Below are 22,185 nucleotides of genomic sequence, written 5' to 3'. Positions count from 1 at the left end.
TGAATAATTATTTAGGTTTACATCCAGCTTTTTATTCATCTCAGACCTTTACTCTATCGCTTTCTAAACATTTTGTCCCATTAAGGAAAGCACATTAGTGTCTTATTTTTGTCCTTTAGTGGCATAACCAAACCTCAGTGACCCTCTTAAGTTTCCCAAGAAGCACTGGGAATTCTGCACAGCCCCTTTTAGGATAAATAGCAACCTTGTTTGTGCATTGTGGAAAGCCCTCGGGTTGCAGTTGTTACTGAAAGGTCTTTGTGTCTTACAAACACTGAGTTTGTATAGATGGCCGTAGAAAACAAAAAAAAATAAAGCAGAGTGAAAAATGATTTAATCTGGAGTATGTTCATTACTCTAGTTACATTCAGTTGGGAGATATGTCTTTGAGGGGATGTTACTTGTTCAAAGGCTGATTACAAGAACAGATGAGTGTCCAGACCTCCTAGTAGCAAACCGAGAGACTGAGAGGGACAGTCGGGGGGAAGAGAGTAGAGGTTTAACCCCTGCTCTGTGATGTGTCTCCATCAGAGGATATTTGTGGTCTGTGATGTTGAGCAAAGGCTCTCAGTACTTAAAGTTTTAGCCAGATAGACCAAAGAAGCACCACGCAGTTCTCCAAACCTCATTAGATCTGAAGGGAACTGCTTTTATGTGTTGCAATTAAACATGATCTAGTGTGTCAATAAAGCTCAACTGACATACTCTCAGATTAAAAGGGAAAAAAACAAGTTAGACATGAAGCACCAGTTCTTATGAGCTGGCCCAGAATAAACTGTATTATCTGCCAGGTCATTAACATTCCCACGCATTGGAAAAGAGAGGCATATTTTTATTGGAAGGCAAATGGGGCATTAATTTAAAAAAATATATATGCTGGACTGATTTAATCTTGGAAATGTATGTTGGCTCTTGTTTACATAAGGTGTCTATATATTTTTTTTTTTTACCATTGTACATGTGTGTTACTCTCACACAAATAGGTTAAAAGAGTGTCACGGTGTATTTAAGGTGTGACTTAATCACCCATTTTGTTGCAATATCTGGGCCAATTTGAAAACATTTACAGATCAGAAAAGCATCTGATTTCTCTTTTTCACCTGTGTATTCACGCTGGTAGTGCTGTGACTTCTCCCTTTTCAGATAAGACGGCAATTGAAACAGATATGCGAAAATGCTGAGAAGCAGCTATGTATGGCTGTTAATAAAGCTCCGCACATTCACATCATGCTGCAAGATCCATAACTAAAAATACAGCATATTAAACGATTCCTCAGGCAAATAGAAACAAGATCATTTGCAGCACATCACTTGTTTTTCAAACTCAAACACACTGGGTAAATCATCCTAATCATTTCTGTTACATCTCTCTGTGTATATCAACAAATTTGTCTGTCTGTAATAATGTGCCGGTTGGCCGGCCTTCTCTGGAGAACTTAAGGCAGAACAGACCATGTCATGACAGATGTGCTCATGTTTTCCCAACATATATTTTACAGACGATAAAGCTGCGTGCAGCTTTAAATAAAGACTCCCTCTGGCAGTAACCTTGTATGTGCATTCACTCATGTGTATGCTACTTTGCGTGCATAGTTGTAAATGTAGGTTTGTGGGGTTAGGGGGGTTGGTACTGTACACGGACCGTACTGGAGTAGATTGTTCCCCTTCCCCCCACAGCCTACTGCAGAGAGAAAGTTAATTTATCTTGCTCTCAATAGTGGGTGGGCAAATCCTTCCAGTTGAGAGTTATTCAGAGTAATTATCCCCCCTCTGCTTTCACAAACACAGCTTTTAGCACCCCCCCCCCCTTCGTCTTTTTGTCACAGAAGGTCACTGGGCCTTCACAGTGAGACTGTGTCCAGCAGGGGCTCAGGCATCACGCTTGTCATTTGGTCTGGGGGTAGGTCTTTGCTTGATATGGACCAATATTGTCTTTGTGGCAATTAGTGACATACGTTGTAGGAAGAATGTAAATGTACAGTTTACAACCATAGGTTACCAGGTACATTTTCTTCCCTGTTTAAGCTTTCATGTCACAAAGCCACGTATGCACAAACACATCATCTGTGGATTCTTGGTTAAGTTATACAGCATGTGTCTTTAACTCAGATTTGTTCAGGGAATGCATTTTACAGGCTTCTTTCACTCACACTTTCATTCTTTTTTTACTCATCCTGTCGGTTCTGACAAAATGCAGCTCCCCCATGCCTAATGACCCAGGTTCAGTCTGTCGGCTTCTCCCCTGCAGAGCAACTCCCCCCCCCCCCCCCTTTCTTCCTGCTCTGCCTGCCTTGTAGCAACAGCATCTCTCTGAGTTGCTGTAGTTCATAGGGTGGCCTGTCGACCTCTGTCAGCCACAGCTGATAAAATCTGACATCTCGTCGGACACAGTGTGCTGGCTCCGTCATGGTTCGCCTTGTGCTGTGCCACGGCACTTTTCCTTAAAACAAAGTTCACAATACCAGTCTGCCTCATGTTTTAGTTATTTCCATACCCATATGGTGCTGTCAGTCATATCAAACCACTTCCCTGGATAACATAGTCTACCCTCCGTCTCTGTTGCGGTAACCCTTCTCCATGGCAACAAATCAGCTCATTGAGTGAAACAGACACAGGGATACTTACAGCTGCCTTTCGGCACAGTGAGAATGAATAGTTGGACCATCTGCCTTGACAATAACCTCACAATTCATCTATTATCACAGTTTTGAAATGGCTTCCTGTTCCACCTCCAACATAATAATTATTTGCTCCTAATTATGGCGTTAGCTGCAAGGCCTGCTCCAACACTTAGTCACGCATTCTGAGAGGGATTATGGGGAAGTATTCGCCACTAATAGGTTATGAAAGAGCACCTTCTGTTTGTCATGCAGACAGCTGGGGAAACCTGAACTGCATATAGCGCTGTGTGAGAAAATCCAGGTCAAATTGGAAATGCAGTTAATATTCAGAATTTGTTCTGACCTGCCGAACGGACAAAATAGGTCAGGGCTGTTAGAAACTTTAGTCGGTCACAAGGCAGTTTGCTTCACCGTTACTATGGTCATGTCTACATGAACGCAGAGTTATGTATGTTTTCAGTTTGGCTCTTCAGCCATAGGCTCTTCAGCCATAGTTTCTCTAACTACTCACGATACCTACACATTCGTGTGTTTCAGATTCATGCTGCTGGAATGAAAACATTTACAAACATAGATGTCAGCAAGAAAGACAGACAGCAACAGACACTGAGTTCTTAAAATCTGTAGGTTTGGTCTTTGTTGGTTTTTTTTTCAGTGAGCCACAGTCAGAGGGGGAGAAAAAAAAAATCACTCATGGACTCTCACTGTAAAATTCAGCCATATGTCCTGGGTTTGCCTGTATGACACCACCTGATACTGGGAACACCCACCTGTTACTCCAGGCAGGTTAAAACAAATTCCCACTGATATTTGGCTTGAATCTGACTGTCAGGCTTAATGCAGATGATTACTGGTTGTTCCGTCAAACCTTTTCTTCCACTTCCCTTTCTAGGTTGTTGGCCCCTTATGCTTCCACTGCACTAATAACATGTCTGTGTGAGTGCATTAGTCCTCATAGCTGGGATGACCTTGATCCCATCCTCCTCCACCTCACTAGGTTAGTGGAGCTGCTGGAACAGCCTTGAATGAGGCACACAACCAGTTAACATCCTCAGCTGAACTGTCAGACACATTTGCACGCATGTGTTTGTGCTTAGGGGCACAACATCATCAGCTGTGTTTCACTCCTCACCGCCACATACAAACACTTGTGTCTGACTAATGCATGTAAACACACAATATAGCACACACTCACAGTTGTTGGGGCACCAGTGTAAGGGTGAGTGATGGGGAGTGTAAGTGAAGGGGTTGGGGGAGACATTTCCCCTGATCCCTCACGGTGCAGAGAGCCATCAGTTTCTAGTGTAATTCATTTTGATAGGTCTTCCTCTTGTGCGCCCTCTGACCTCACATGGCTGCTGCATCCTCCCCCTCCCTTTTCAGCACCGTCTCAGGTGGAGGCTCATGCCATGCATATTTCATAGATGATCCACCCAGCAACAGAGAAGCGTCTGCACTATTCAGCTACAGGCCATGGGAATGGAGCTCGACAATATGGAATGTCTTACACTCATATACACACACACACACACACACACACACACACACACACAGAATGCAGACACACTAAACCCTCACGGACTCATGCATCAACCAGGGCAACCCAAACAAACATGTTCTCAGTGAAGGCACTGCACAGTCCGCAGTGACCACACAGTGTACACCGGCCTTGTTCTCACTCGGTGTAAACATAGAAGTATCTGAATAGTCAACACACAACAGCAGAAGGGGAATTCCAGCAAGGTCTGCTAAATGCTGTATCACAGCCAACTCTAAATAACTGTACGATATTTTTTATTCATCCAATGAAGTGCCTCAGACAACATTACATATAGCTACAAGTCTGTCTTTGACATTTTTAAGACTTAATGTCCTGAAAATGATCAGACGTTACCCTTCTGTTAGGAATGATTTGTTGCTGCAATAATTTCTTGACATTTGATAGATAGAGCCCACAAGGTGAGACCCTTAATGGTGAAACCTTAGAGTTCCCTCATTTCTCATTGTACCATGATAGATTAAGGAGATCAGTGTGGATCAATTTCCTGTCATCTGTTTTCTTCATTTGTTCTCTTGTCCGTCTGTCACTCAGACAGCATTGATCAGGTTTCCTGTCACCTGTGTGAGTAATGTATTTTCATCATTGTAACAGTGCAGACACCATCACTGATTAGATGCACCTCACCACTTTACTAGCAATAACTCTGAAAAGTGCAAATGTTCACTGTTGCTCAATTCCCTTCTGTCTGACTTTATGGGCATTTTAACAGAGTAAGTCAATTAACTGTCCATTAGATGTCCATAAAAAGCACTGTGAAGGCCCAGCTTGCTGCTATAAGTGCAGGACAGTGGTATGGTGTTCACTGATGTGCTAGCTCCCTGTCTTTGTTCCTGAGTCATAGTTATGTCACAGTAATGGGCCTGACTTGCTGTCATCCCTGCTGCACTTATTGCCATTGTTGTATGTCCCGTGTAGACAGACGACACAAAGACCACTTAACTCAATTTTTCCTCCTGTCCTTCTCCTCAGTTATTTGTCTCATCCAAATGAGCACCATCTCTCCTCCTGCTTACTTTCTCCTCTGTTACAGGGTTAGAAAGTGGTGGTGTGACTTTGAAGGAGCCCGCCTCTGAAGCTGAGATAGAGAGCTCAGCACCGGTCACGCTGCGTTGTCATATTGATGGACACCCACGGTGAGTCTCCTCTCTGTCACCTCCAGTTCAAAAGCCTAAAAAGGATCATGTTGAGCGCTGTACTGAAAATATTATTTTTCTGCCCTCATTGGCCTCTCTCGTGCCCTTTTGTTGCTCCTTTCCTTTTTTCCCACTCTGCCCAACCCTTCTCTAATGCCTTTTTTTTTCTTTAATCCTCCTCTCCCTCTCAGGCCGGCATGTCAGTGGTTCAAGGACGGGGTGAAGCTGACAGAGAAGAGCCATCAGATCAACAACAAGGAGAGGATGATCACCTTGAAGAGCGTCAGCCCAGACAACAATGGCCTGTACTACTGTTGTGCCAAGAATGCAGTCGGGCAAATCTGCAGCAACAGCAACTTCACTCTCAACATCATAGGTGTGTTTTCTGCCACTTTTTGTTATTGTCATTACCAATTAGTCTGCAAATTTATTTTATTGGTCACTACCTTACATTGAGTAATTTTTGACTATAAAGCATTGCCTGTTGCCTGTCTCGCTGTTTCCATAATCTCATGGTAATGTTGTGAAACTGTTTAACTCAGTTATTCCTTTTGTGATAATGTAATATATATTTTTTTTCTCTCAGATGAACTAATGATTGACAGTTGCAGACCTAGCTTGCATGTAATAAACAATCACATATTTTTAGCTTTCAGAATTTTCCACATTCCCACACCTGCCAGATAGTGTGATACAAAGAAGGTGGTTTGAACACCATTAGCAGTGAGAGATTTCCAAGGAGTGTGTTAGCACATTGGTCCTCCACCACCCACATTGACAACATTGTAAACATCTACAGAGCAAATAATGACATCTTCTCTCTCAGCAGCCTGATCTGCCTGCACAACTGTTACTTTCTCAGTTTCTTGTCCAGGGAGTTTATTTGTATTTGTATTTCTGCAGGCTCTCAACATGGCATTTGTTCTTTTCCCAGCATGTACGTGCACCCTGTGTGAAATGTCCCGTCAGCACACCACAGGCCCTTTACAGTACATGAAGCAGCACATCTGTGCAAGAAACTTGATGTCCAGTTCCACTTCAGTTAACCACCTGCAACACACACGCAGACAGACAGACACGCTAGGTTAGCACCTGGATGGAGGAAAAAAGGATAATTGTTGAGTTTCCAGTTTCTGTGTTGCCACCCCAGGTTGACAGATTTAGACAGGTTTTCAATGCGTGATCACAGCTATTTAAGCTGAGGCCGTCCCATCGACTTCCTAGGTGGGCCAGGTGTGCTCTGAGTGAACACCCCTTTTTTTTATTCACACAAGCCAGTAATGAAATTCTAATACTGCTGCTAGTATCATACCATCCATTAGCTGTGCAGATTTGAAATGCTCACATGCAAGAGCCTGGATTTCTTTATTACAAAAAAACGCCCGTCAGCTTTGTATTTAGAGTATAACAATGCCCTGAACCTGTGTGGTAATTACTCTTTCAGCTTGGTCTGTACCAAATCTCTGGTTTTAGCCCATCAGAGTAGCTTATCCTGTGGTGTGACTTAAAATTTACTGTGAAAATCCTGCAGCCCCAATTGTTAAAAGTACAAAATGTCCAGTCTTATTTTTTACCATCTACATTACACTTAAAATTATCCTTTTTTTTTTTTAATTAGCAGGTCACACTTCAGTCCTAATCTGTTTCTTGGATAGCGTGACTTTGAATTATAACAAAGAAGAAGAGAGATGATCTCCTGTGTAATTCTATGATCCAGGAAGCAAAAAAGCAGATAATGGTTCAGATAAGCTACAGGGTCTGTTCACTGATCTCATTAAGTCTCCCTGGGGCCCCTAAGGTGTTGACACACACACCGCCACCTGAAGGCCGCCTGCTCACCAGCCTCATACTGCTGTTCACAGCTTTTAATAAAGCCTGGAGTATATCAGTAAAATATATGCCGAGCATCCACACAGATAGAAGCTGATGGGCTAAAGCCTGCAGATGTGATCATGTCGATGTTTGTCTCTCTCTAACAGATAAGAGTTTTCCACGACCGCTGGTCACCCCTGAGAACCAGGTGGTGTTGAAGAATGAGGAGGCTATGTTTCACTGCCAGTTCACTGCCGTGCCGCCCCCCACGTTGGAGTGGTACCACGAAAACGAGCTACTGGTAAACAAGTCTCGGTATGTTGAGAGATAAATTATTCCATTTCTTTTTTATCTTAGCTTCAGAAAATATCCAGACCCCCTTAGTTTTTGCACTTTTTTGTGTTGTAGATTTAATTTTAAAGTGATAAAATTGCCATTTGTGTCCCGAAGTCCACAGTTAATAACTCAGAATGATAAAATGAATGTTTTTAGAAATCTTATCATTTATTTTGCTAAAAATCTGCCTTTTTTAGCTGAGTCTCAGTCTCAGCTTCAGTATGAGTATTTTCTTAAGCCACTGTACATTTAACTCTTTCCAGTTCTTCCTCTTCCTTCGTGTTTTCTGATTGACCTTTTCAGCTCAGTCCCTCCACATCCTGCTCCTACTTCGTTTTCTCTCCTTACTTTCCATTATATAAGCCTCAGCCTCAGCTTCAGGTATTCCTTTGAACCCAATGAGGTGGAACCCTCGGACTTTCAGCTTTCTGTGTGCTGTTTCAGCTCGGGCTTAAGATGAATTACGCATTGAGGAATGTTATTACTGGAACAGAGCACTGTAAAGTTCCTTTGCAGCCTACTATACATCACTTGAACTCAGCCTTTCTCTCCAGCCAATCACAAAAGCTTTTGCAGCTCTCCGGTGTTCACTCACTGAACCGAACAACGCCTTAAGCTACAATCAGCAAACCAGCATGTCCCCTATAAACCCATAAGCACTAGATAATAACCAATTTCTATACATCATGCCAACTATGCCCTCAGGGTTCATAGCACCCTCTTACACAGACATATTGCAGTTGGAGAGTATGAGCCTGTTTTTCAATTTTGAAGTGATTATTGTGTTGAGTGAGCAAAGGTAAAGGACCCTAATATCAATAGTCATTCGTGTAATGATCCTGTCGGAGGCGGGTTTTGTCACCTAGATGATGACAAAATCAGCATGAATATAAAAATACATACACAGACACAGACACATACAGATGGTTTCTTTAAAGTCCTGGTCTCTTGGCTAAGTTATTCCAAGGCAGCCTGGTGATTGTGTGTTTATTGATCTGGGCTGATTCTAAACCCAGAGGAACTCGGCTCTCTGCAGGGGATATCATCTGTTTTGCACCTGCACTGTTTGGACAATAACCTTCTAGATTATATGAGTGTTTGTTGTAGATTCTTTTGTATATCAGTGAAATCAAGAAAAAAATATACCAATGTTAAGCTTGAGGCTGTTTTTACAGACTGTAAAATTGTGTCCCATGGGTCAAACCAAGGCTGTCGGCAAAAATATGAAACCATACTGATTCTTTCTGTACGCAATCCCATGTACCTACTGTATAAAGACGAGTGTCTTGGAGAAAAAAAAAAGGTGCCTTTGTTCATTTTGTTCTTTGGTTATTTTAGTCTGTTCAGAGTGAAGTTCTCCATTTCTCAAGTAAAAATGTACACAAGGTCCCAAAGCTCATTTCCAGTTATGGAACAGAGAAGAAGAGGAGATATGACAGAAATATCACCCCTCCTGAGGGAATCCATTGCAGAACCACACAGTCCTGGATAGATCCTGCTTTCGTAAAACTTCTCTGGAATTGCACAGCATCCTAAATGCATCCAGCAGTGCCTTCCTGTGCTTTACATGTTCAGTTTTCTTATATAGCAGTGATGAAGCATTGATTTGTCTGGACTGAGGAGCTGATTTCTGTGCTGTGTGGGATGTGCAGCTCCCTATCAGTCATCCCTGGAGCTGGCTTAAGGTCAACCTTTAATTACTTCTCGTCCTGTCCATCACCAGCAGCCGTACTCCCTTCAGGTTTCCAGAGGCCAGCCATCGGGAAGGGGCTCCTAAAGCACAAGACTTTTTCAAATGAACTCACTATGTAGGGCAGGTTCTTTGTTTCTGTGGACAAATTCTTAGCATTTACGTCAGCCTATTTGGAGCAGCAGATGGCTTGGGTTTATTGAATCAGGGCAATTCAGATAGTGTCCAGTAACATGCCAAGCACAAAATAAATGTAGGCCTATGTTAAAATAGGATTTGCTATGTGCGTGTGTTTGTGTGTGTGTGTGTGTGTGTGTGTGTGTGTGTGTGTGTGTGTGTGTGGTTCTGGCAGGGCACAACAAATGGTAAGACTTATTTGCACATGCCATTTGAGTGAGATCCAACAGGGGTAGTTGTACTTGTGCAGAGGACATTTCTGTGCCACGTGCTGGCCCATTACTTACAAATAATATGTGACATGCTGCTTGTTGGTCAGTGGATTTGAGGTAATTCAATATGCAGGTTTGTAACCCATTTCATCTGTTTTCTCCACAGAGTGATCCTCCTTCCCAATGGCACACTGCTGATCACCCAGGTCAAGCCCAGGAACACAGGAACCTACAAGTGTGTTGGCCGTGGTCTCACAGGGTCCCATGTTACATTGGAGGCCTCTCTCCTCATAGCTGGTACACACACACACACTATTTTACAGTTGCTGAATTAGTGAGAGATAAACACTTGTGATTCTGTAATCTAAGAGTGCAAGGGGCATTTGGGTTCCTGCCCTCCATCTCAATCTGCTCTCTCCCCCCGCTTTCATCTGGGTCTTTCTCTCAGAGCCAGATCTCTCTGATGATAATCACATTCCCTTATTGACTTCCGGCCCAGATGTATCCACTACACCCACTGTGTTGGACCATTTTCCTGCTTCCCCTCCATATTATTTCCTCCAACAGTCCAGGTTTTTGCCAAGCCTGTTTAGCTTCGTTTCCTCCAAAGTCTAACAGCACCTGGTCCAACAAGCAGCAGAAGTAATATTAGATAACACAGCAATATGACTCAAACAGGCTAACGAGCAGAATAGTTGAGGTAGTGGAAATGTGTGTCATTAAATCTGCCTCCATGATTTCCGTCCAGCATCAAACAATAAATTCCAAAGGGACAGCTGTATTAAGTAACTCTACAATGAAAACAAAACATCAGGACTAAAACCAATAACTTTGTGGTTATGTACTGAGGCCAGGTTCTGATGTAGGCAAATTAATGTAATGTACAAGTCAAGACACATCAAAGCTATTTTAATACTGCATAAAACACTGCCTGCTCTTTTCTTGTTGCTAACCATGAGTCTATAAAGAACACCTTTTTAAATGGCTACTGGAGCTTAAAGCCATGAGTATCGTTTTGCCTCACTAATAAGCCAGCATTCTGAGTTACAAGTGCATGCAAGTTGTATGTTTTGAATAAGATCAGGCTGGAATTTTGATGCGTTTAAGTGTCCCAAACACCTTATTCCTCTCAAACAGCATTTTTTCCCCCAAGGGTTTTGGATTAATGATGTACAGCTCTTTATCTGCAGTTTTAACCCAGTGCACCACAGCTCCATTTAAGTACCTTAATTCACTTAATCTGATGGTAATCCCTGCAGGCATTATAGGGGATTGTGTCACAGTAGAATTCAGTATTTAGGGACAAGTTTTAACAGTCACTTCATCATAGCTCCACCTCCCAGCTCAACTTCTTTCATCCTCTGAGAAATATGCGTTTTCTTCTCTTCTCCTTAATTGATTTAGATCTTAGACTGCTTGAAGGTCGCAGCCACTGATCAGCTTTCAGAGCCATGTTTGCTGCTAAACTATTCACTCACTGTATTCCTTCCATTTGGGACACCACACTGTTAAACCACACAGCAGTGAGAGGTCTTGTTAGTCTTTGGACCATAGATCACATTTTACTTTCTGTATAATGGCGTGAGTTTTGACCTACCTCACACAGGCCTGAGTTATTTCCTACACAACCTACAGTATGTCCTCAGTTTGCCTAAAGTGCACTTTGTTCTCTAATTACTGTGGTCTGCATGACAATCTAAAGACTGTTAACAGGAATTAAGTGTTCCCTGGGTGGTCATGCAATTCAAATTGGTAATGCTTCACTAGCTTTGAACACAGTTTGATATTTATCAGGAGTCATGTATAAATGGAAATCAATTTCAGCATTCAAATTGCTACTACCTGCTGAAAATCCACTCCCTGTCTCTGCTCTGTGCTACAGAGATAGATGACATAGTGCCCAAGATGTCGAAGGTTTTCACGGCGGACACACTGCAGCGGGTGGCCTGCCGTCCCCCACACGGCAGACCTGAGCCCAAGGTGTGGTGGGAGAGGGAAGGGCAGCCGGTCCCCACAGAGGGCAGAGTGTACCAGGACGGCCTGGATCTGGTCTTCAGTCCTACAGAGGAGGGTGATTCGGGCATCTACACCTGCGTGGCCCAGAACAAGGCTGGACGCAGGACACAGGAAGTCACCTTCACAGTGGCCAGTGAGTCATACATATTTCTAAAGAGGCAGTTTTATGAAGTTAAAGTTTCAAAAAATAACTGAGACCCTAAGTAACAGAAATTTGTAACAGAGTCTGCATTGCAAACCAGAGAGATTGGGATGAAGTGGAATAATCTGTTTTCTGTGTGTGCTTGTACAGCTGCTCCCGTGTGGGTGGCAAAGCCTCAAGACACTCATTTAGAGGAAGGTAAACCAGGTTACATTCACTGTTACGCTCAGGCCAACCCTGAACCTGAGGTCACCTGGCTCCGAAACAACGTCATGATCACACCTGAGGTGACGTGTCACACGCTAACACGCTAGCTAAAAGTTTAGTTTTTTGTGACATAATACAATTTCACTGAAAAATGTTTTTTTTTTTTCTTTAGGACTCTCGGTATAAACTGTTCCCTAACGGCACCCTCAGGATCAACAACGTGGAGGTGTACGATGGCCAGATGTACGGCTGTGAAACCAAGACAGTAGGCGGCCGACTGTCTGGGCAGGCTAGAGTTATTGTGCTTGGTAAGCTGCAGGGGAATCATGTTGTTGATCAGTAAACACTCAACAAAAGATAACGTGTAATGACTGAAATCATATTCGATTTATAATGAGAAATACTGTGCAGAGAAATGATATAAAACAAATGTGGTCATGCCCTTGTGTTTGTATGTGTGTGTGCATTCGTGAGTGTTTCTTAAAATAGGAATAGCGTGTCCATGTTGTGTCTCCAGGCAGGACACCCACAGAGGTGTAAAATATGACTCATGCATGGCAGCTTTATCCGAGCCTCCATTTGAACACATTATCTCGGTGATAAATTCCTCTCTGCTGCTTTAAGATTACTATGATAGATGGCCTGACATGTCACTGTTTTGTCTGGCCAATCTCTGTTTATATGATCTCAGCGTCTGATAGACGTCACTTTTTATCATCACATCTGTGTGCACATGTGTGCCTCCAGCCACATTTCTCCAAATGTGTCTGAACACGAATTTCATCAGCTTACTGTCAGAGGTGCACAGAAGAGGCTTTGACATGCTCCACCCCCTTTTGTGTTTCCCACGTGCATAATGTGTGTGTGTGTGGTGTTTTGACTTGTGTTTTAGAAAAACTGAAGTTCACGCCGACCCCCCAGCCTTCTCAATGTCTGGAGCTGGATAACGAAATCACCATCCAGTGTTCTGCTAAAGGCAGGGAGACCCCCACCATCCGCTGGACGGAAGCAGGTGTGCATGCCACCAGTTTAACCTTAGCCCACAGTAGCTAAAATCAGATAAGGACTGTCTGTTTAACAGTTTCCTGGAGACATATAACAGTCAAAAAGCAATACCCTTCACTTATTAAATGCTAAGAGTGACAAATGCCCTTGAGAATATGTAGAAACCTGTACAAACTCTACACTGAACAGGGTGTGAGGAAGATTCATCATTTCCCCTTTATGCACAGTGGCCATGATGGAGTCGATTTAACTACTTGAGTTCCAAATACAGCACCAGACTCAGCCCTGCTAACTCCCCTCTTCCCTGTGTGTCTCTGTCTCCCCCTGTAGACGGAGGAGAGCTGCCGCCTCATGTGAAGCAGAGGAACGGCCAGCTGCACTTCACCAAAGTCACACGCAGTGACGCCGGCAACTACACCTGCATCGCCTCCAACAGCCTCCAGGGGGAGATCAGAGCCTTGGTGACCCTCACTGTGGCCGGTAAACCACTCACTCATCATCCTGGAAGTGCGGAATTAAGAGAGAAAGGGTCATGCTCCCGTATTAGTCACCAGTCCCACATCAGAAGTACTTGTGGTCTCAGTACATCTGAGGGTGGTTTTATGAGAAGAAAGCCATTGATCATTCTCATCATGTGGCGCAATCAGAAGCATTTATTTTATACTTGGTGGCCTTTTCATAGTCCGGTAATGAAATGTGTTTGGATTGTAGAGTGTAACTGAGTGGATGTTAATTCCCCACAATCTGTAAAGGAGATATTATTGCCTGGTTGCATTAATGACCCTGTTCGTGTGTGCATGTATTTTTGTGCACACACAGTGTACATTCGCTTTAAGGTGGACCCAGAGAATACGACAGTGTACCAGGGTCACACAGCCATCCTGCACTGTCAGGCCACCGGCGACCCTGAGCCTCACATCCACTGGATGGTCAAAGACAAGACGCTGGACATCAGTAAGAACCGGAGGTAAATGAGACCATGGTGGATTAGAGTTTGTGCTTACAGGTTCCAACCAGAGTTGATTGCTGTTTCATCTCTGTGCATTTAGTAAAGAGTTAGCTTGTGCTTATATACAATTACAGCTGAAGTCAGTGGTTCTAATGCAAGAATGTCTTGTACAAACAGATTTGTCACGTTCATTACATCGCTTGTACTTTCTCTGAAGTGTGAATAAAATGAATGAGTGGTTTAGACCTGTCATACTAGTCCTGAGCAGGTGTCGGCCTGCCTCCACAGGGAGAAGAAAAACGGACTGTTAGGTTTCACTTGACAATTGAATGTTTTTATCTGAATGAAATTTGAGTTTAGGCATGCTATTAAATTCAACCAAAATGAAAATAACTAAAATTAACTTACAGCAGAAATGAAATTCCATTATCATCATCACTGTGCCTTGCCCATTTATTTAAAACCTTTTTTTTTTTTTTTTAGCTTTGTTTTCTTCTTCTTCTTCTTATTATTATTATTAACTTATTATTTTCTAACTTGTACATTTCAGTTGTTTGTATCAGCATCTGCTTCAGGGTATTTGTGCAGGTTACTGTCCAGGTGACCATCCTGTGTTTAATACACCTGACGGTACAACACCACCTGCATTTATAGTTTAATTTTCTGATGTCCATCTCTGTGCCTGTCACTCTCCTTGAACACGTCCCTTGTCTGCTCTGTTGACAGTTTTCAGTATCTAACCTTATGTCAAACCATTCCCTCTTTATTTCTGTCACAGTGTGACGCTGCCTCGTTGACAGCAGCCTTTTTTATCAGTAGTGATACTGCTGAATTTGATTTCCAACAGCAGGCCCCGGAGTGCAACATTCTTCTCATTACAATTCAGTAAACCTGACTAGAAGCAGGGTGGAACAGGCAGTCGTAAAATGGCAGTTTTAAGGTCAATGATCAAAACAACCATCTCATCCTAAATAGATGGCACAAATCAGGCTGAGTGAGAGTTACTGACATTTGGATACGTTGGCTTTCCGTCTTGTTTGCTGGGTGTTCTGCACGTGCAGATCTCCAGCCTCATCTATGCTGTGTCTCCTCTCTTCCAGGTTCCAGAAAATGCCCAACGGATCTTTGGTGATTACAGATGTCACTACAGATGACACGGGCAGATACACGTGTGTGGCAGGAAACAGCTGCAGCATCAAAGACCGTGTGGCTCAGCTGTATGTAGTGGGTGAGTTAGACATGCACAAACATAATATAGGCTTCCTTTTTTTGGAACAAAGGTGCACACATGGGGAATAAGCCACAATCACAAGCGTAGGACAAAGGCATTAATTAAACTGTCACCCTCTACCTGTCATCCATCTCAACAGGTTAATAACCACAGCCACATGTCTGACGCTGCAGCTGTCACTGAGGTGATGGGATTGGGCAGACGTTAGATCTAATAATGATTCATGCTCTCTGGTTCCTTGTGTGACTGAAGCTGAAAATTACAGCTAACACTTGCACTAGTGTCCCAAACCAACGCAGCTTCTCCCTAAGTAGCAGGATCGTGTTGTAGTTTAGTTCAAAGTAGGAGACAGTTGAATTAAGAAGAAATAACTGAAGAGGGAAACTCAGGAATATGATGTATTGGATCAACCACCTATATTCTTAAACAATATAACACTATATACTGTAAGCAATAAGTTATTTAATGGGTTCAAATCATAACTGTAGCTGATCTTTTACAGTATATTGTCAGTGCAACAGTCAGTTGCATATTTGCATCCAGCACTTATTTTCAAAAGCCTATTTTTGAAATACTCTTGCATACTTAGTGTTATGTTGCATTGAAAGAATACAGTATGTAACCTCGAATGAAGACCAGTGCGTTCAAGGTAACACTGCACTCTTACTTCCCATTATAACCATAATTGCTGCCTCTGGCCAACAGAAAAACCAGTGCACGTCTTTGAAGAAGATGGGGACAAGGCTCCTTACAAGATGATCCAAACCATAGGTCTGTCGGTGGGAGCCGCTGTGGCGTACATCATTGTTGTGCTGGGGCTCATGTTCTACTGCAAAAAGAGACGCAACGCCAAAAGACTGCAGAAGGGCCAGGATGGAGAGGAGCCAGAAATGGAGTGTCTCAATGGTATGGGAATGTGAATGTGTGCCTAGGCAACTGTTAAATCATCCAGGAGATTGTGTGAGTGTTTGATATTCAGTCAAACCATTGTTGAAAAGTTTAGGATATCTGCTGCCATCTTGTGTTAGTCATGGGTATTACACTTATGCCTTAATTTTAGATCTTGATGAGGTGTTAGTTGTGTTCCCATTCCTAAATATTAACTATCTTGAAAATAGTCAATATAAGTACAAAAATCATGAAAATTTAGGAGCTGCTCATAAATCATGGGATGTTGTGAAATAGTTCTTGCAACAGCTAGGGAACAGTTTTGAAAGATGGTAGTTGCACCCTGCCCTCTAATACCCACTGAGACTTGCACTATGAGATGACCTTTGACTCTGTGAGATGTGTGTTGTGTTCGTCAGGAGGGGCTGTTCAACAAAATGGACACACCACCGCTGAGATCCAGGAGGAGGTTGCACTCACCAACATGGGTAGCATGGCAACAACCGAGAAACGCCACAGCCACGGCAACAGCGATAAGCTCCACTTTCCTCGAGCAAATCTACAAACCATCACTACTTTAGGTAGAGTATTTTATACATGTTTCTATTGTGTTTATTAATGGAGAAAACTTTCCTTGTGCTGTGATTGAATAGAAACCATTCTCCTACTGAAGCTGCCACACCATAGTGTGTTCAGCTTGTATCATTATATGTGTGAGCTTTAGTTTTGAGCATCTACTCTGACATTTGCTTCATGGTGTGTAAATGTTTACGCAGGTAAGGGAGAGTTTGGTGAAGTGCTGCTGTCCAAAGCGAAGGGTATTGAGGAGAACCAGGAAGAGACGGTGGTGCTGGTGAAGAGCCTGCAGACCCGAGATGAGCAGTTTCAGCTCGACTTCCGCCGTGAAGCTGAAATGTTCGCCAAGCTCAGCCACCCCAATGTCGTCCGCCTGTTGGGCCTCTGCAGGGAGGCAGAGCCGCATTACATGATCCTAGAATACTATGACCTGGTAATCAGACAGAAGCAGAAGCATGCACACAAATAAGGACTGAAGAAATATAGAACATTTGCTTGTTTTCTGTCTGATATAATGCCCTTTTTTGCTTCTATCCTACAGGGAGACCTAAAGCAGTTTCTGAGAATTTCCAAAAGCAAAGATGACAAGGTCAAATCTCAGCCTATCAGCACCAAGACCAAAGTAAGTGTTGAAGTTATCATAACTGACTACTCACCTCCACCATCTACATCAACTCACACGGCATCTAAATCGCAAAAACATATAAGACGGTAATGAATGTGAGCTTAAGCAAAAAAAAATTTGTTGAACATGTTTGTGCTGTGTCCATTACCAGTATTCTCAATGTTTTAAGCATTTGGGAAAATACAGTTATTTCCCTTCTTCCTGAGAATTAGTTGAGTATATTAGTACTACAGTTATGTCTTAACAAAAACTTGGCCTGGATCTGTTTAAAGATACAGAATCCATCCCCCAGCCCCTGTAAAGGTCATTAATGATGAGTTAGATCCTTTTTTATCTGCACAAAAATGTATAAATAAAAAATTGTTTTTTTAGGGGGTTTATGTGAGAATTTCTTTCAAAATTTTGAATGGCCATGGCAATTTCTGCTGCTGCTGCTATATTATCAGTGACTGTATGCTGATGGTTCTTCTCTTCTATTTTTCTCTTTCACTTCAGGTTTCCATCTGTGCCCAGGTGGCTCATGGGATGGAGCATTTGTCCAATCACCGCTTCGTTCACAAAGACCTAGCCGCCAGAAACTGTCTGATCAACAGTCAGAGGCGTGTGAAAGTGTCCTCACTCAGCCTCAGCAAAGACGTCTACAACAGGTCTGTGAGAAAAGAGATCACATTAAGTAATCACACAGGAAAACAAACCAATTCTGTGCCCTCTCTGTGCTTTTTCATCTGGCTAATATTAACTGGTCCCATCCTTTTCATTTCTCATGTGACCCTGTGCAGTGAGTACTATCACTACAGACAGGCATGGATCCCACTGCGCTGGCTCCCAGCTGAGTCTGTATTTGAGGATGACTTCTCCACCAAGTCTGATGTGTGGGCCTTTGGAGTGTTGATGTGGGAAGTGTTCAGTCATGGGGAAATGCCATACAGCAAACTCAGCGATGACGAGGCGCTGGAAGGTCAGTCTGATGCTTTAGTGGTTTGTTTTTAGTCCAGGCTCAAAAACAAGATGAGCAGTGTTTCAGGACAAAAGCAGTCAATGTAATTACATGTATTTGCTCAGGTAATGGTAAATTAAAGAGGTGGTATGTAATCAGTTCCTGGAAGTAAAAAAAATTCATTAAATGTTGCAATCTCAAAAGGTGGAATATCCACATCTCCATGTTTTTGATTTGGTTTAACTTTCTCCTTTGGGCTATTCCTCCACCTCTCCAGGTCTGCAGACAGGGAAGCTGAAGCTGCCTGTTCCAGACGGATGTCCCTCCAAAATCTACAAGCTCATGGTCCGCTGCTGGGCACTAAGCCTCAAAGAGCGCCCCTCCTTCAGTGACATCGTCCACACCCTGGGAGAGCTGCCCTCTGATAGTAAAGTCTGAGACGACCATAGGTCCATGTCACAGGGGAATGTTTGCCCACCCCCTTCCCCCTAAATAAAGACAGGAATGCTGGATTATTAGTCTCTCACATTTCAGGGAAGAGGGTTGAGGAGAAAACATTTTTTGTATGCATTTCAAAAAAAAAAAAAGGTGTGTCAATATGAGTACTTTGCTACATCAATGGAAACAGACGTTTGTGCGAATGGCTTTGGGGTTTACATTTGCCTTAACCACAGCATGGACAACCCTCCCCTCCAGACCCTGTGTGTGGTTCCACCGTGACCCTGCCTGTCTCTGCAGAAGCTTTGTCCCAGAGACCCTTCAATGAATCTCACAACCTCAGTGCCTCTACCCCTCAACACACACTCACCTAAACTTTCAACTGATGTTAGATGCTGTGCTTTTGCTGGCTCTGAGCAGGAAAAATTATTGCACTGACGTTTAGGAAGCCCCTTGAAATTTAGCTCTGTTAAGTCCTCTGTGTTTTTGTGTAGATTTGAAAAGAATGGTGTAGTGGAGCGTTGATGCTTCTTAAATATTCTGGAAACACAGAGGAATGTGCTAAGCTTGAATTTCAAATTTCCAGTCAGCTGCATCCTGATCTGCCACCCTAATCCTGGAGGAGAAATAAATCTGTCCGTTCACCCGAAAATGCACCATTATCCTCCTCTGAGTGTGTGTGTGTGTACACCACTGGACTGTCCCATGTACGTTCAAAGAAGAAGTGGAATGGGGTTTGCATGAAGTTTTGTCACCTGTTACACTTGTGATTTTGCGGCATGAGGAACCTTTTGGAAAAAGTCATCCGTGTTACAATAACACTTCAGGAACAAAAAAAAAAAAGATCAAGTTTATAGCCAAGGAATATACTGAATAGTTGGAATTGTGCCAGTGTGGGATTTGTACATTTTTATGAGTGTGTTCTGTCCTTGTATTAACTTTGAGGTGCTTAATGGTCACTATCCATGGGTATTCATACCCATTTTACCACATTAACATCATGTTGTCTGAGTTGCATGGATGCAGTCTATCACTGTGCCCTTTAACATACAAACACAATTTCTTAAAGAGGTCCAATCACAGTTTTCCCTCCTGGTCCAATTGTTTTGTGCAGTGCTGCAAAGTGGACCATTATACCAGGCAATGTGTACATAATGTAGGAGCCATGCACTAACTTCAAGAATATCCCTCTGTCTCTATCATGTTGTCTAGAAGGAAATGCAGGTGCCTGTTATTTATGATGAAGGTCCTGTCTTTTGTTTTTTTTGTTTTTTTTTGAACTATGATTATAATAGAAAGGTACTTCACTGACACTATGTATTCATTTCATTGGTCCATCTCAGTGTGCATTCAGTCTGGTAACCAGCTGAAGCACAGAGGTCAAAAGAGTGACCGCTGGTCTCCAGTACTCCTTTAAGTGCCTGGTAAATGAAGGATTATTTTAACTGTTTCCCTCTTTTTTTATGTTATCTAATCAAATGCAATGGCCTTTGTTTATGAACTTGTTTTTATACGTTGTTTTTTAGTATATTGTTTTGTTGTTATGAATGCTAGGCACTCACACCTAGACCTTTTTTTTTTTTAATCTGCTTCAGCAAACATTCACAATAATCAGATATATACAAAAGTATATACATGCTGCTGACAATAAAGGTTCACAGTGTTTTTAACCAATGTGTTGTGATTAATCCTGCATGTGCCAATCTAGCTTCAAGAACTACACGGGGGACTGTTCCCAAAATATCAAAGTTTTTTCTGTCCTATGTATGAAAAGCAACTTTCACATGGTTGAAATGAATGAACATCTTTTTGTGGTGAAGTGTTTGCGAGCAGGGGCCATTTTAAAAACTCTTCTTCCTTGGTCATATTTACAAGAAAACTCCAAATTAGGTATTAAGCTGCTGCAGCACGCTGCATTCATTTTGTTTTCAAAGCAAACTGCCAAGAGTACAACAATGGGAATTTATTAACTTCATTCCTTTTAAAAAATCTTGCCACTTTTAAGCTATCTGAAGACGGCCTCTGCTTGCGGCTGCATTACCACACAATATAATAATGTTCACTAGAAATAATACAGGTGATGTAATGTTCACCGAAGGGGGGGTTACCTACCTTGAAGCAAGTCTCTGCAAGTTGATTTTCATACTGTGAGTAAACAAGCTGAATGTGACTAGAGAACTTGACTTTGAACAGGACAAAGAAAAGAGCATATGGGGCTTTTAGTTAATGGATTACAACGTTTAAAACACCTTGCATGGTCCTGTAAGAGTACCAATAATCACGGTCCTTCTGTTCTATTACTGTCAACCTATAAAGCTCTAACCTGCCACTAGAGGGTGGTATAGATCTTCTGTAGGCCTTTTTAACCTGACCTTAAAAAACTTGCCAATTTTTTTTTTTTCACATGTAATTATGTTCAGAGTTGAATAACATAACCTTTTATAGCTGCAACAGAAATAGCCCATATGAATTCACATTGTCTAGTGATTTTACGTGATAAGTGTTTCATTATGTAAAATGTCACTTTTTATTTGGCATCCCCAGGCACCTTCAGCTGTCCCTATGAGCTGAGGCATCAAGGCGTCCTCTTCTGCTGGAGCTGCATGGTGTGCTGCAGGTTTACAGTGGAGGCTCGACCAAAGGATTGCACACAGAGCTTACGGGCAAACAGCTACAATCTTCATATCCTTATAATCTATAGTGTTAATTGGAGTGATAACACATCGTGTTTTAAGTGTTTACTATGTCAGATCAATAGAACCATTTTATCTCTTGTAAAATCCTTTAATTAAGAATAAGTCTTAATTAGGTGTAATTTTTAGCTAGTATTAATATGATAACTTCTTACAACTGCATTGACATGTTAAGTTAGCTCTTAAATTTTAATAAGAATCTCCTGCTAACAAATACCGTTTTCAAAGTACCATCATAACATGACATTTGTTTTAACATGCCTGGAGTACCAGCCGGGTGGGGCTTATATCATCATTAAATATTATTTAACAAGCTGTTAGACACACTAGTACACAGGAGAAGTACTCTGCTGTGGCAGGCCTTTTACACAGAACACATTTTCACATGGTCCACTAGGAAAAGCAGCAGACGTAAATGATACAATAAATAATGGCTGGATTTCTTTGAGCAGCTTCAGTTTTAGGGTGCTGACAGTGTAGGTGACACACTGGGACACTGAAGGTAACAGAGCCATGTTTAATGTTCCCCTGTGCTCTTCCTGTGGTGACAGCAAAAACAATGTCAACGTGAGTATATTTTACTACATTTTTAAACTATGATAACTGACCTTTACATTTTATTATCACAATATGTTTGACATATACTTCTACCAACAGTTAATACAGTATGTAGAAACTGAGTCACTGAACTTGTCGAGTTTCACCACTCACCTAAGTGGTTTCTTCAGACTGGACTTGTGGTGAAACGTAGAAGAAGAAGTCCAATTGACTCAGCTTCTAGATATCTTCACCTGGACGACTGAGACTCTTCACAGGAGTAAACTGCTGTAACTCTGCAAAATCCAAGCTCAAGCAAGTAACTCCTCTGATATGCTCATTTAAAGTCCTTGGAGAAAGACATATTTTGGAATAGAAACCATGTGAAAACAGGATTTA

The 22,185-nt window shown here is 42.3% G+C and overlaps 1 protein-coding gene and 1 long non-coding RNA gene across 2 annotated transcripts in view; one reads left to right on the top strand and one right to left on the bottom strand.

The window, feature by feature from the left end:
* ptk7b (protein tyrosine kinase 7b) overlaps positions 1-18,705 on the top strand; it is a 61,718-nt gene extending 43,013 nt beyond the window's left edge. Inside the window, exons 3-20 of the mRNA XM_026309830.1 lie at positions 5,213-5,315; positions 5,507-5,691; positions 7,295-7,442; positions 9,709-9,839; positions 11,425-11,691; positions 11,851-11,987; positions 12,080-12,215; positions 12,800-12,919; positions 13,243-13,392; positions 13,732-13,879; positions 14,962-15,089; positions 15,798-15,998; positions 16,400-16,561; positions 16,757-16,989; positions 17,098-17,178; positions 17,677-17,828; positions 17,961-18,139; positions 18,396-18,705. Coding sequence (XP_026165615.1) covers positions 5,213-5,315; positions 5,507-5,691; positions 7,295-7,442; positions 9,709-9,839; positions 11,425-11,691; positions 11,851-11,987; positions 12,080-12,215; positions 12,800-12,919; positions 13,243-13,392; positions 13,732-13,879; positions 14,962-15,089; positions 15,798-15,998; positions 16,400-16,561; positions 16,757-16,989; positions 17,098-17,178; positions 17,677-17,828; positions 17,961-18,139; positions 18,396-18,556 — 2,822 coding nt within the window. The 3' untranslated portion in view covers positions 18,557-18,705. The remainder of the gene's footprint in view (positions 1-5,212; positions 5,316-5,506; positions 5,692-7,294; positions 7,443-9,708; positions 9,840-11,424; positions 11,692-11,850; positions 11,988-12,079; positions 12,216-12,799; positions 12,920-13,242; positions 13,393-13,731; positions 13,880-14,961; positions 15,090-15,797; positions 15,999-16,399; positions 16,562-16,756; positions 16,990-17,097; positions 17,179-17,676; positions 17,829-17,960; positions 18,140-18,395) is intronic.
* A 1,392-nt stretch (positions 18,706-20,097) lies between these two features.
* Positions 20,098-22,099, bottom strand: LOC113132033 (uncharacterized). The gene is made up of 2 exons (XR_003295862.2): positions 21,961-22,099; positions 20,098-21,788 (listed from the first exon to the last, which is right to left on the bottom strand). It is a non-coding gene; the product is annotated as an uncharacterized LOC113132033 (long non-coding RNA).
* Between the last annotated feature and the right edge of the window lie 86 nt (positions 22,100-22,185).

The sequence above is a fragment of the Mastacembelus armatus genome, chromosome 15, assembly GCF_900324485.2.
Source record: "Mastacembelus armatus chromosome 15, fMasArm1.2, whole genome shotgun sequence".
Lineage (NCBI taxonomy): Eukaryota > Metazoa > Chordata > Actinopteri > Synbranchiformes > Mastacembelidae > Mastacembelus > Mastacembelus armatus.
The sequence above is the reverse complement of the archived record's forward strand: the minus strand, read 5'-3'. Positions and strand labels throughout refer to the sequence as shown.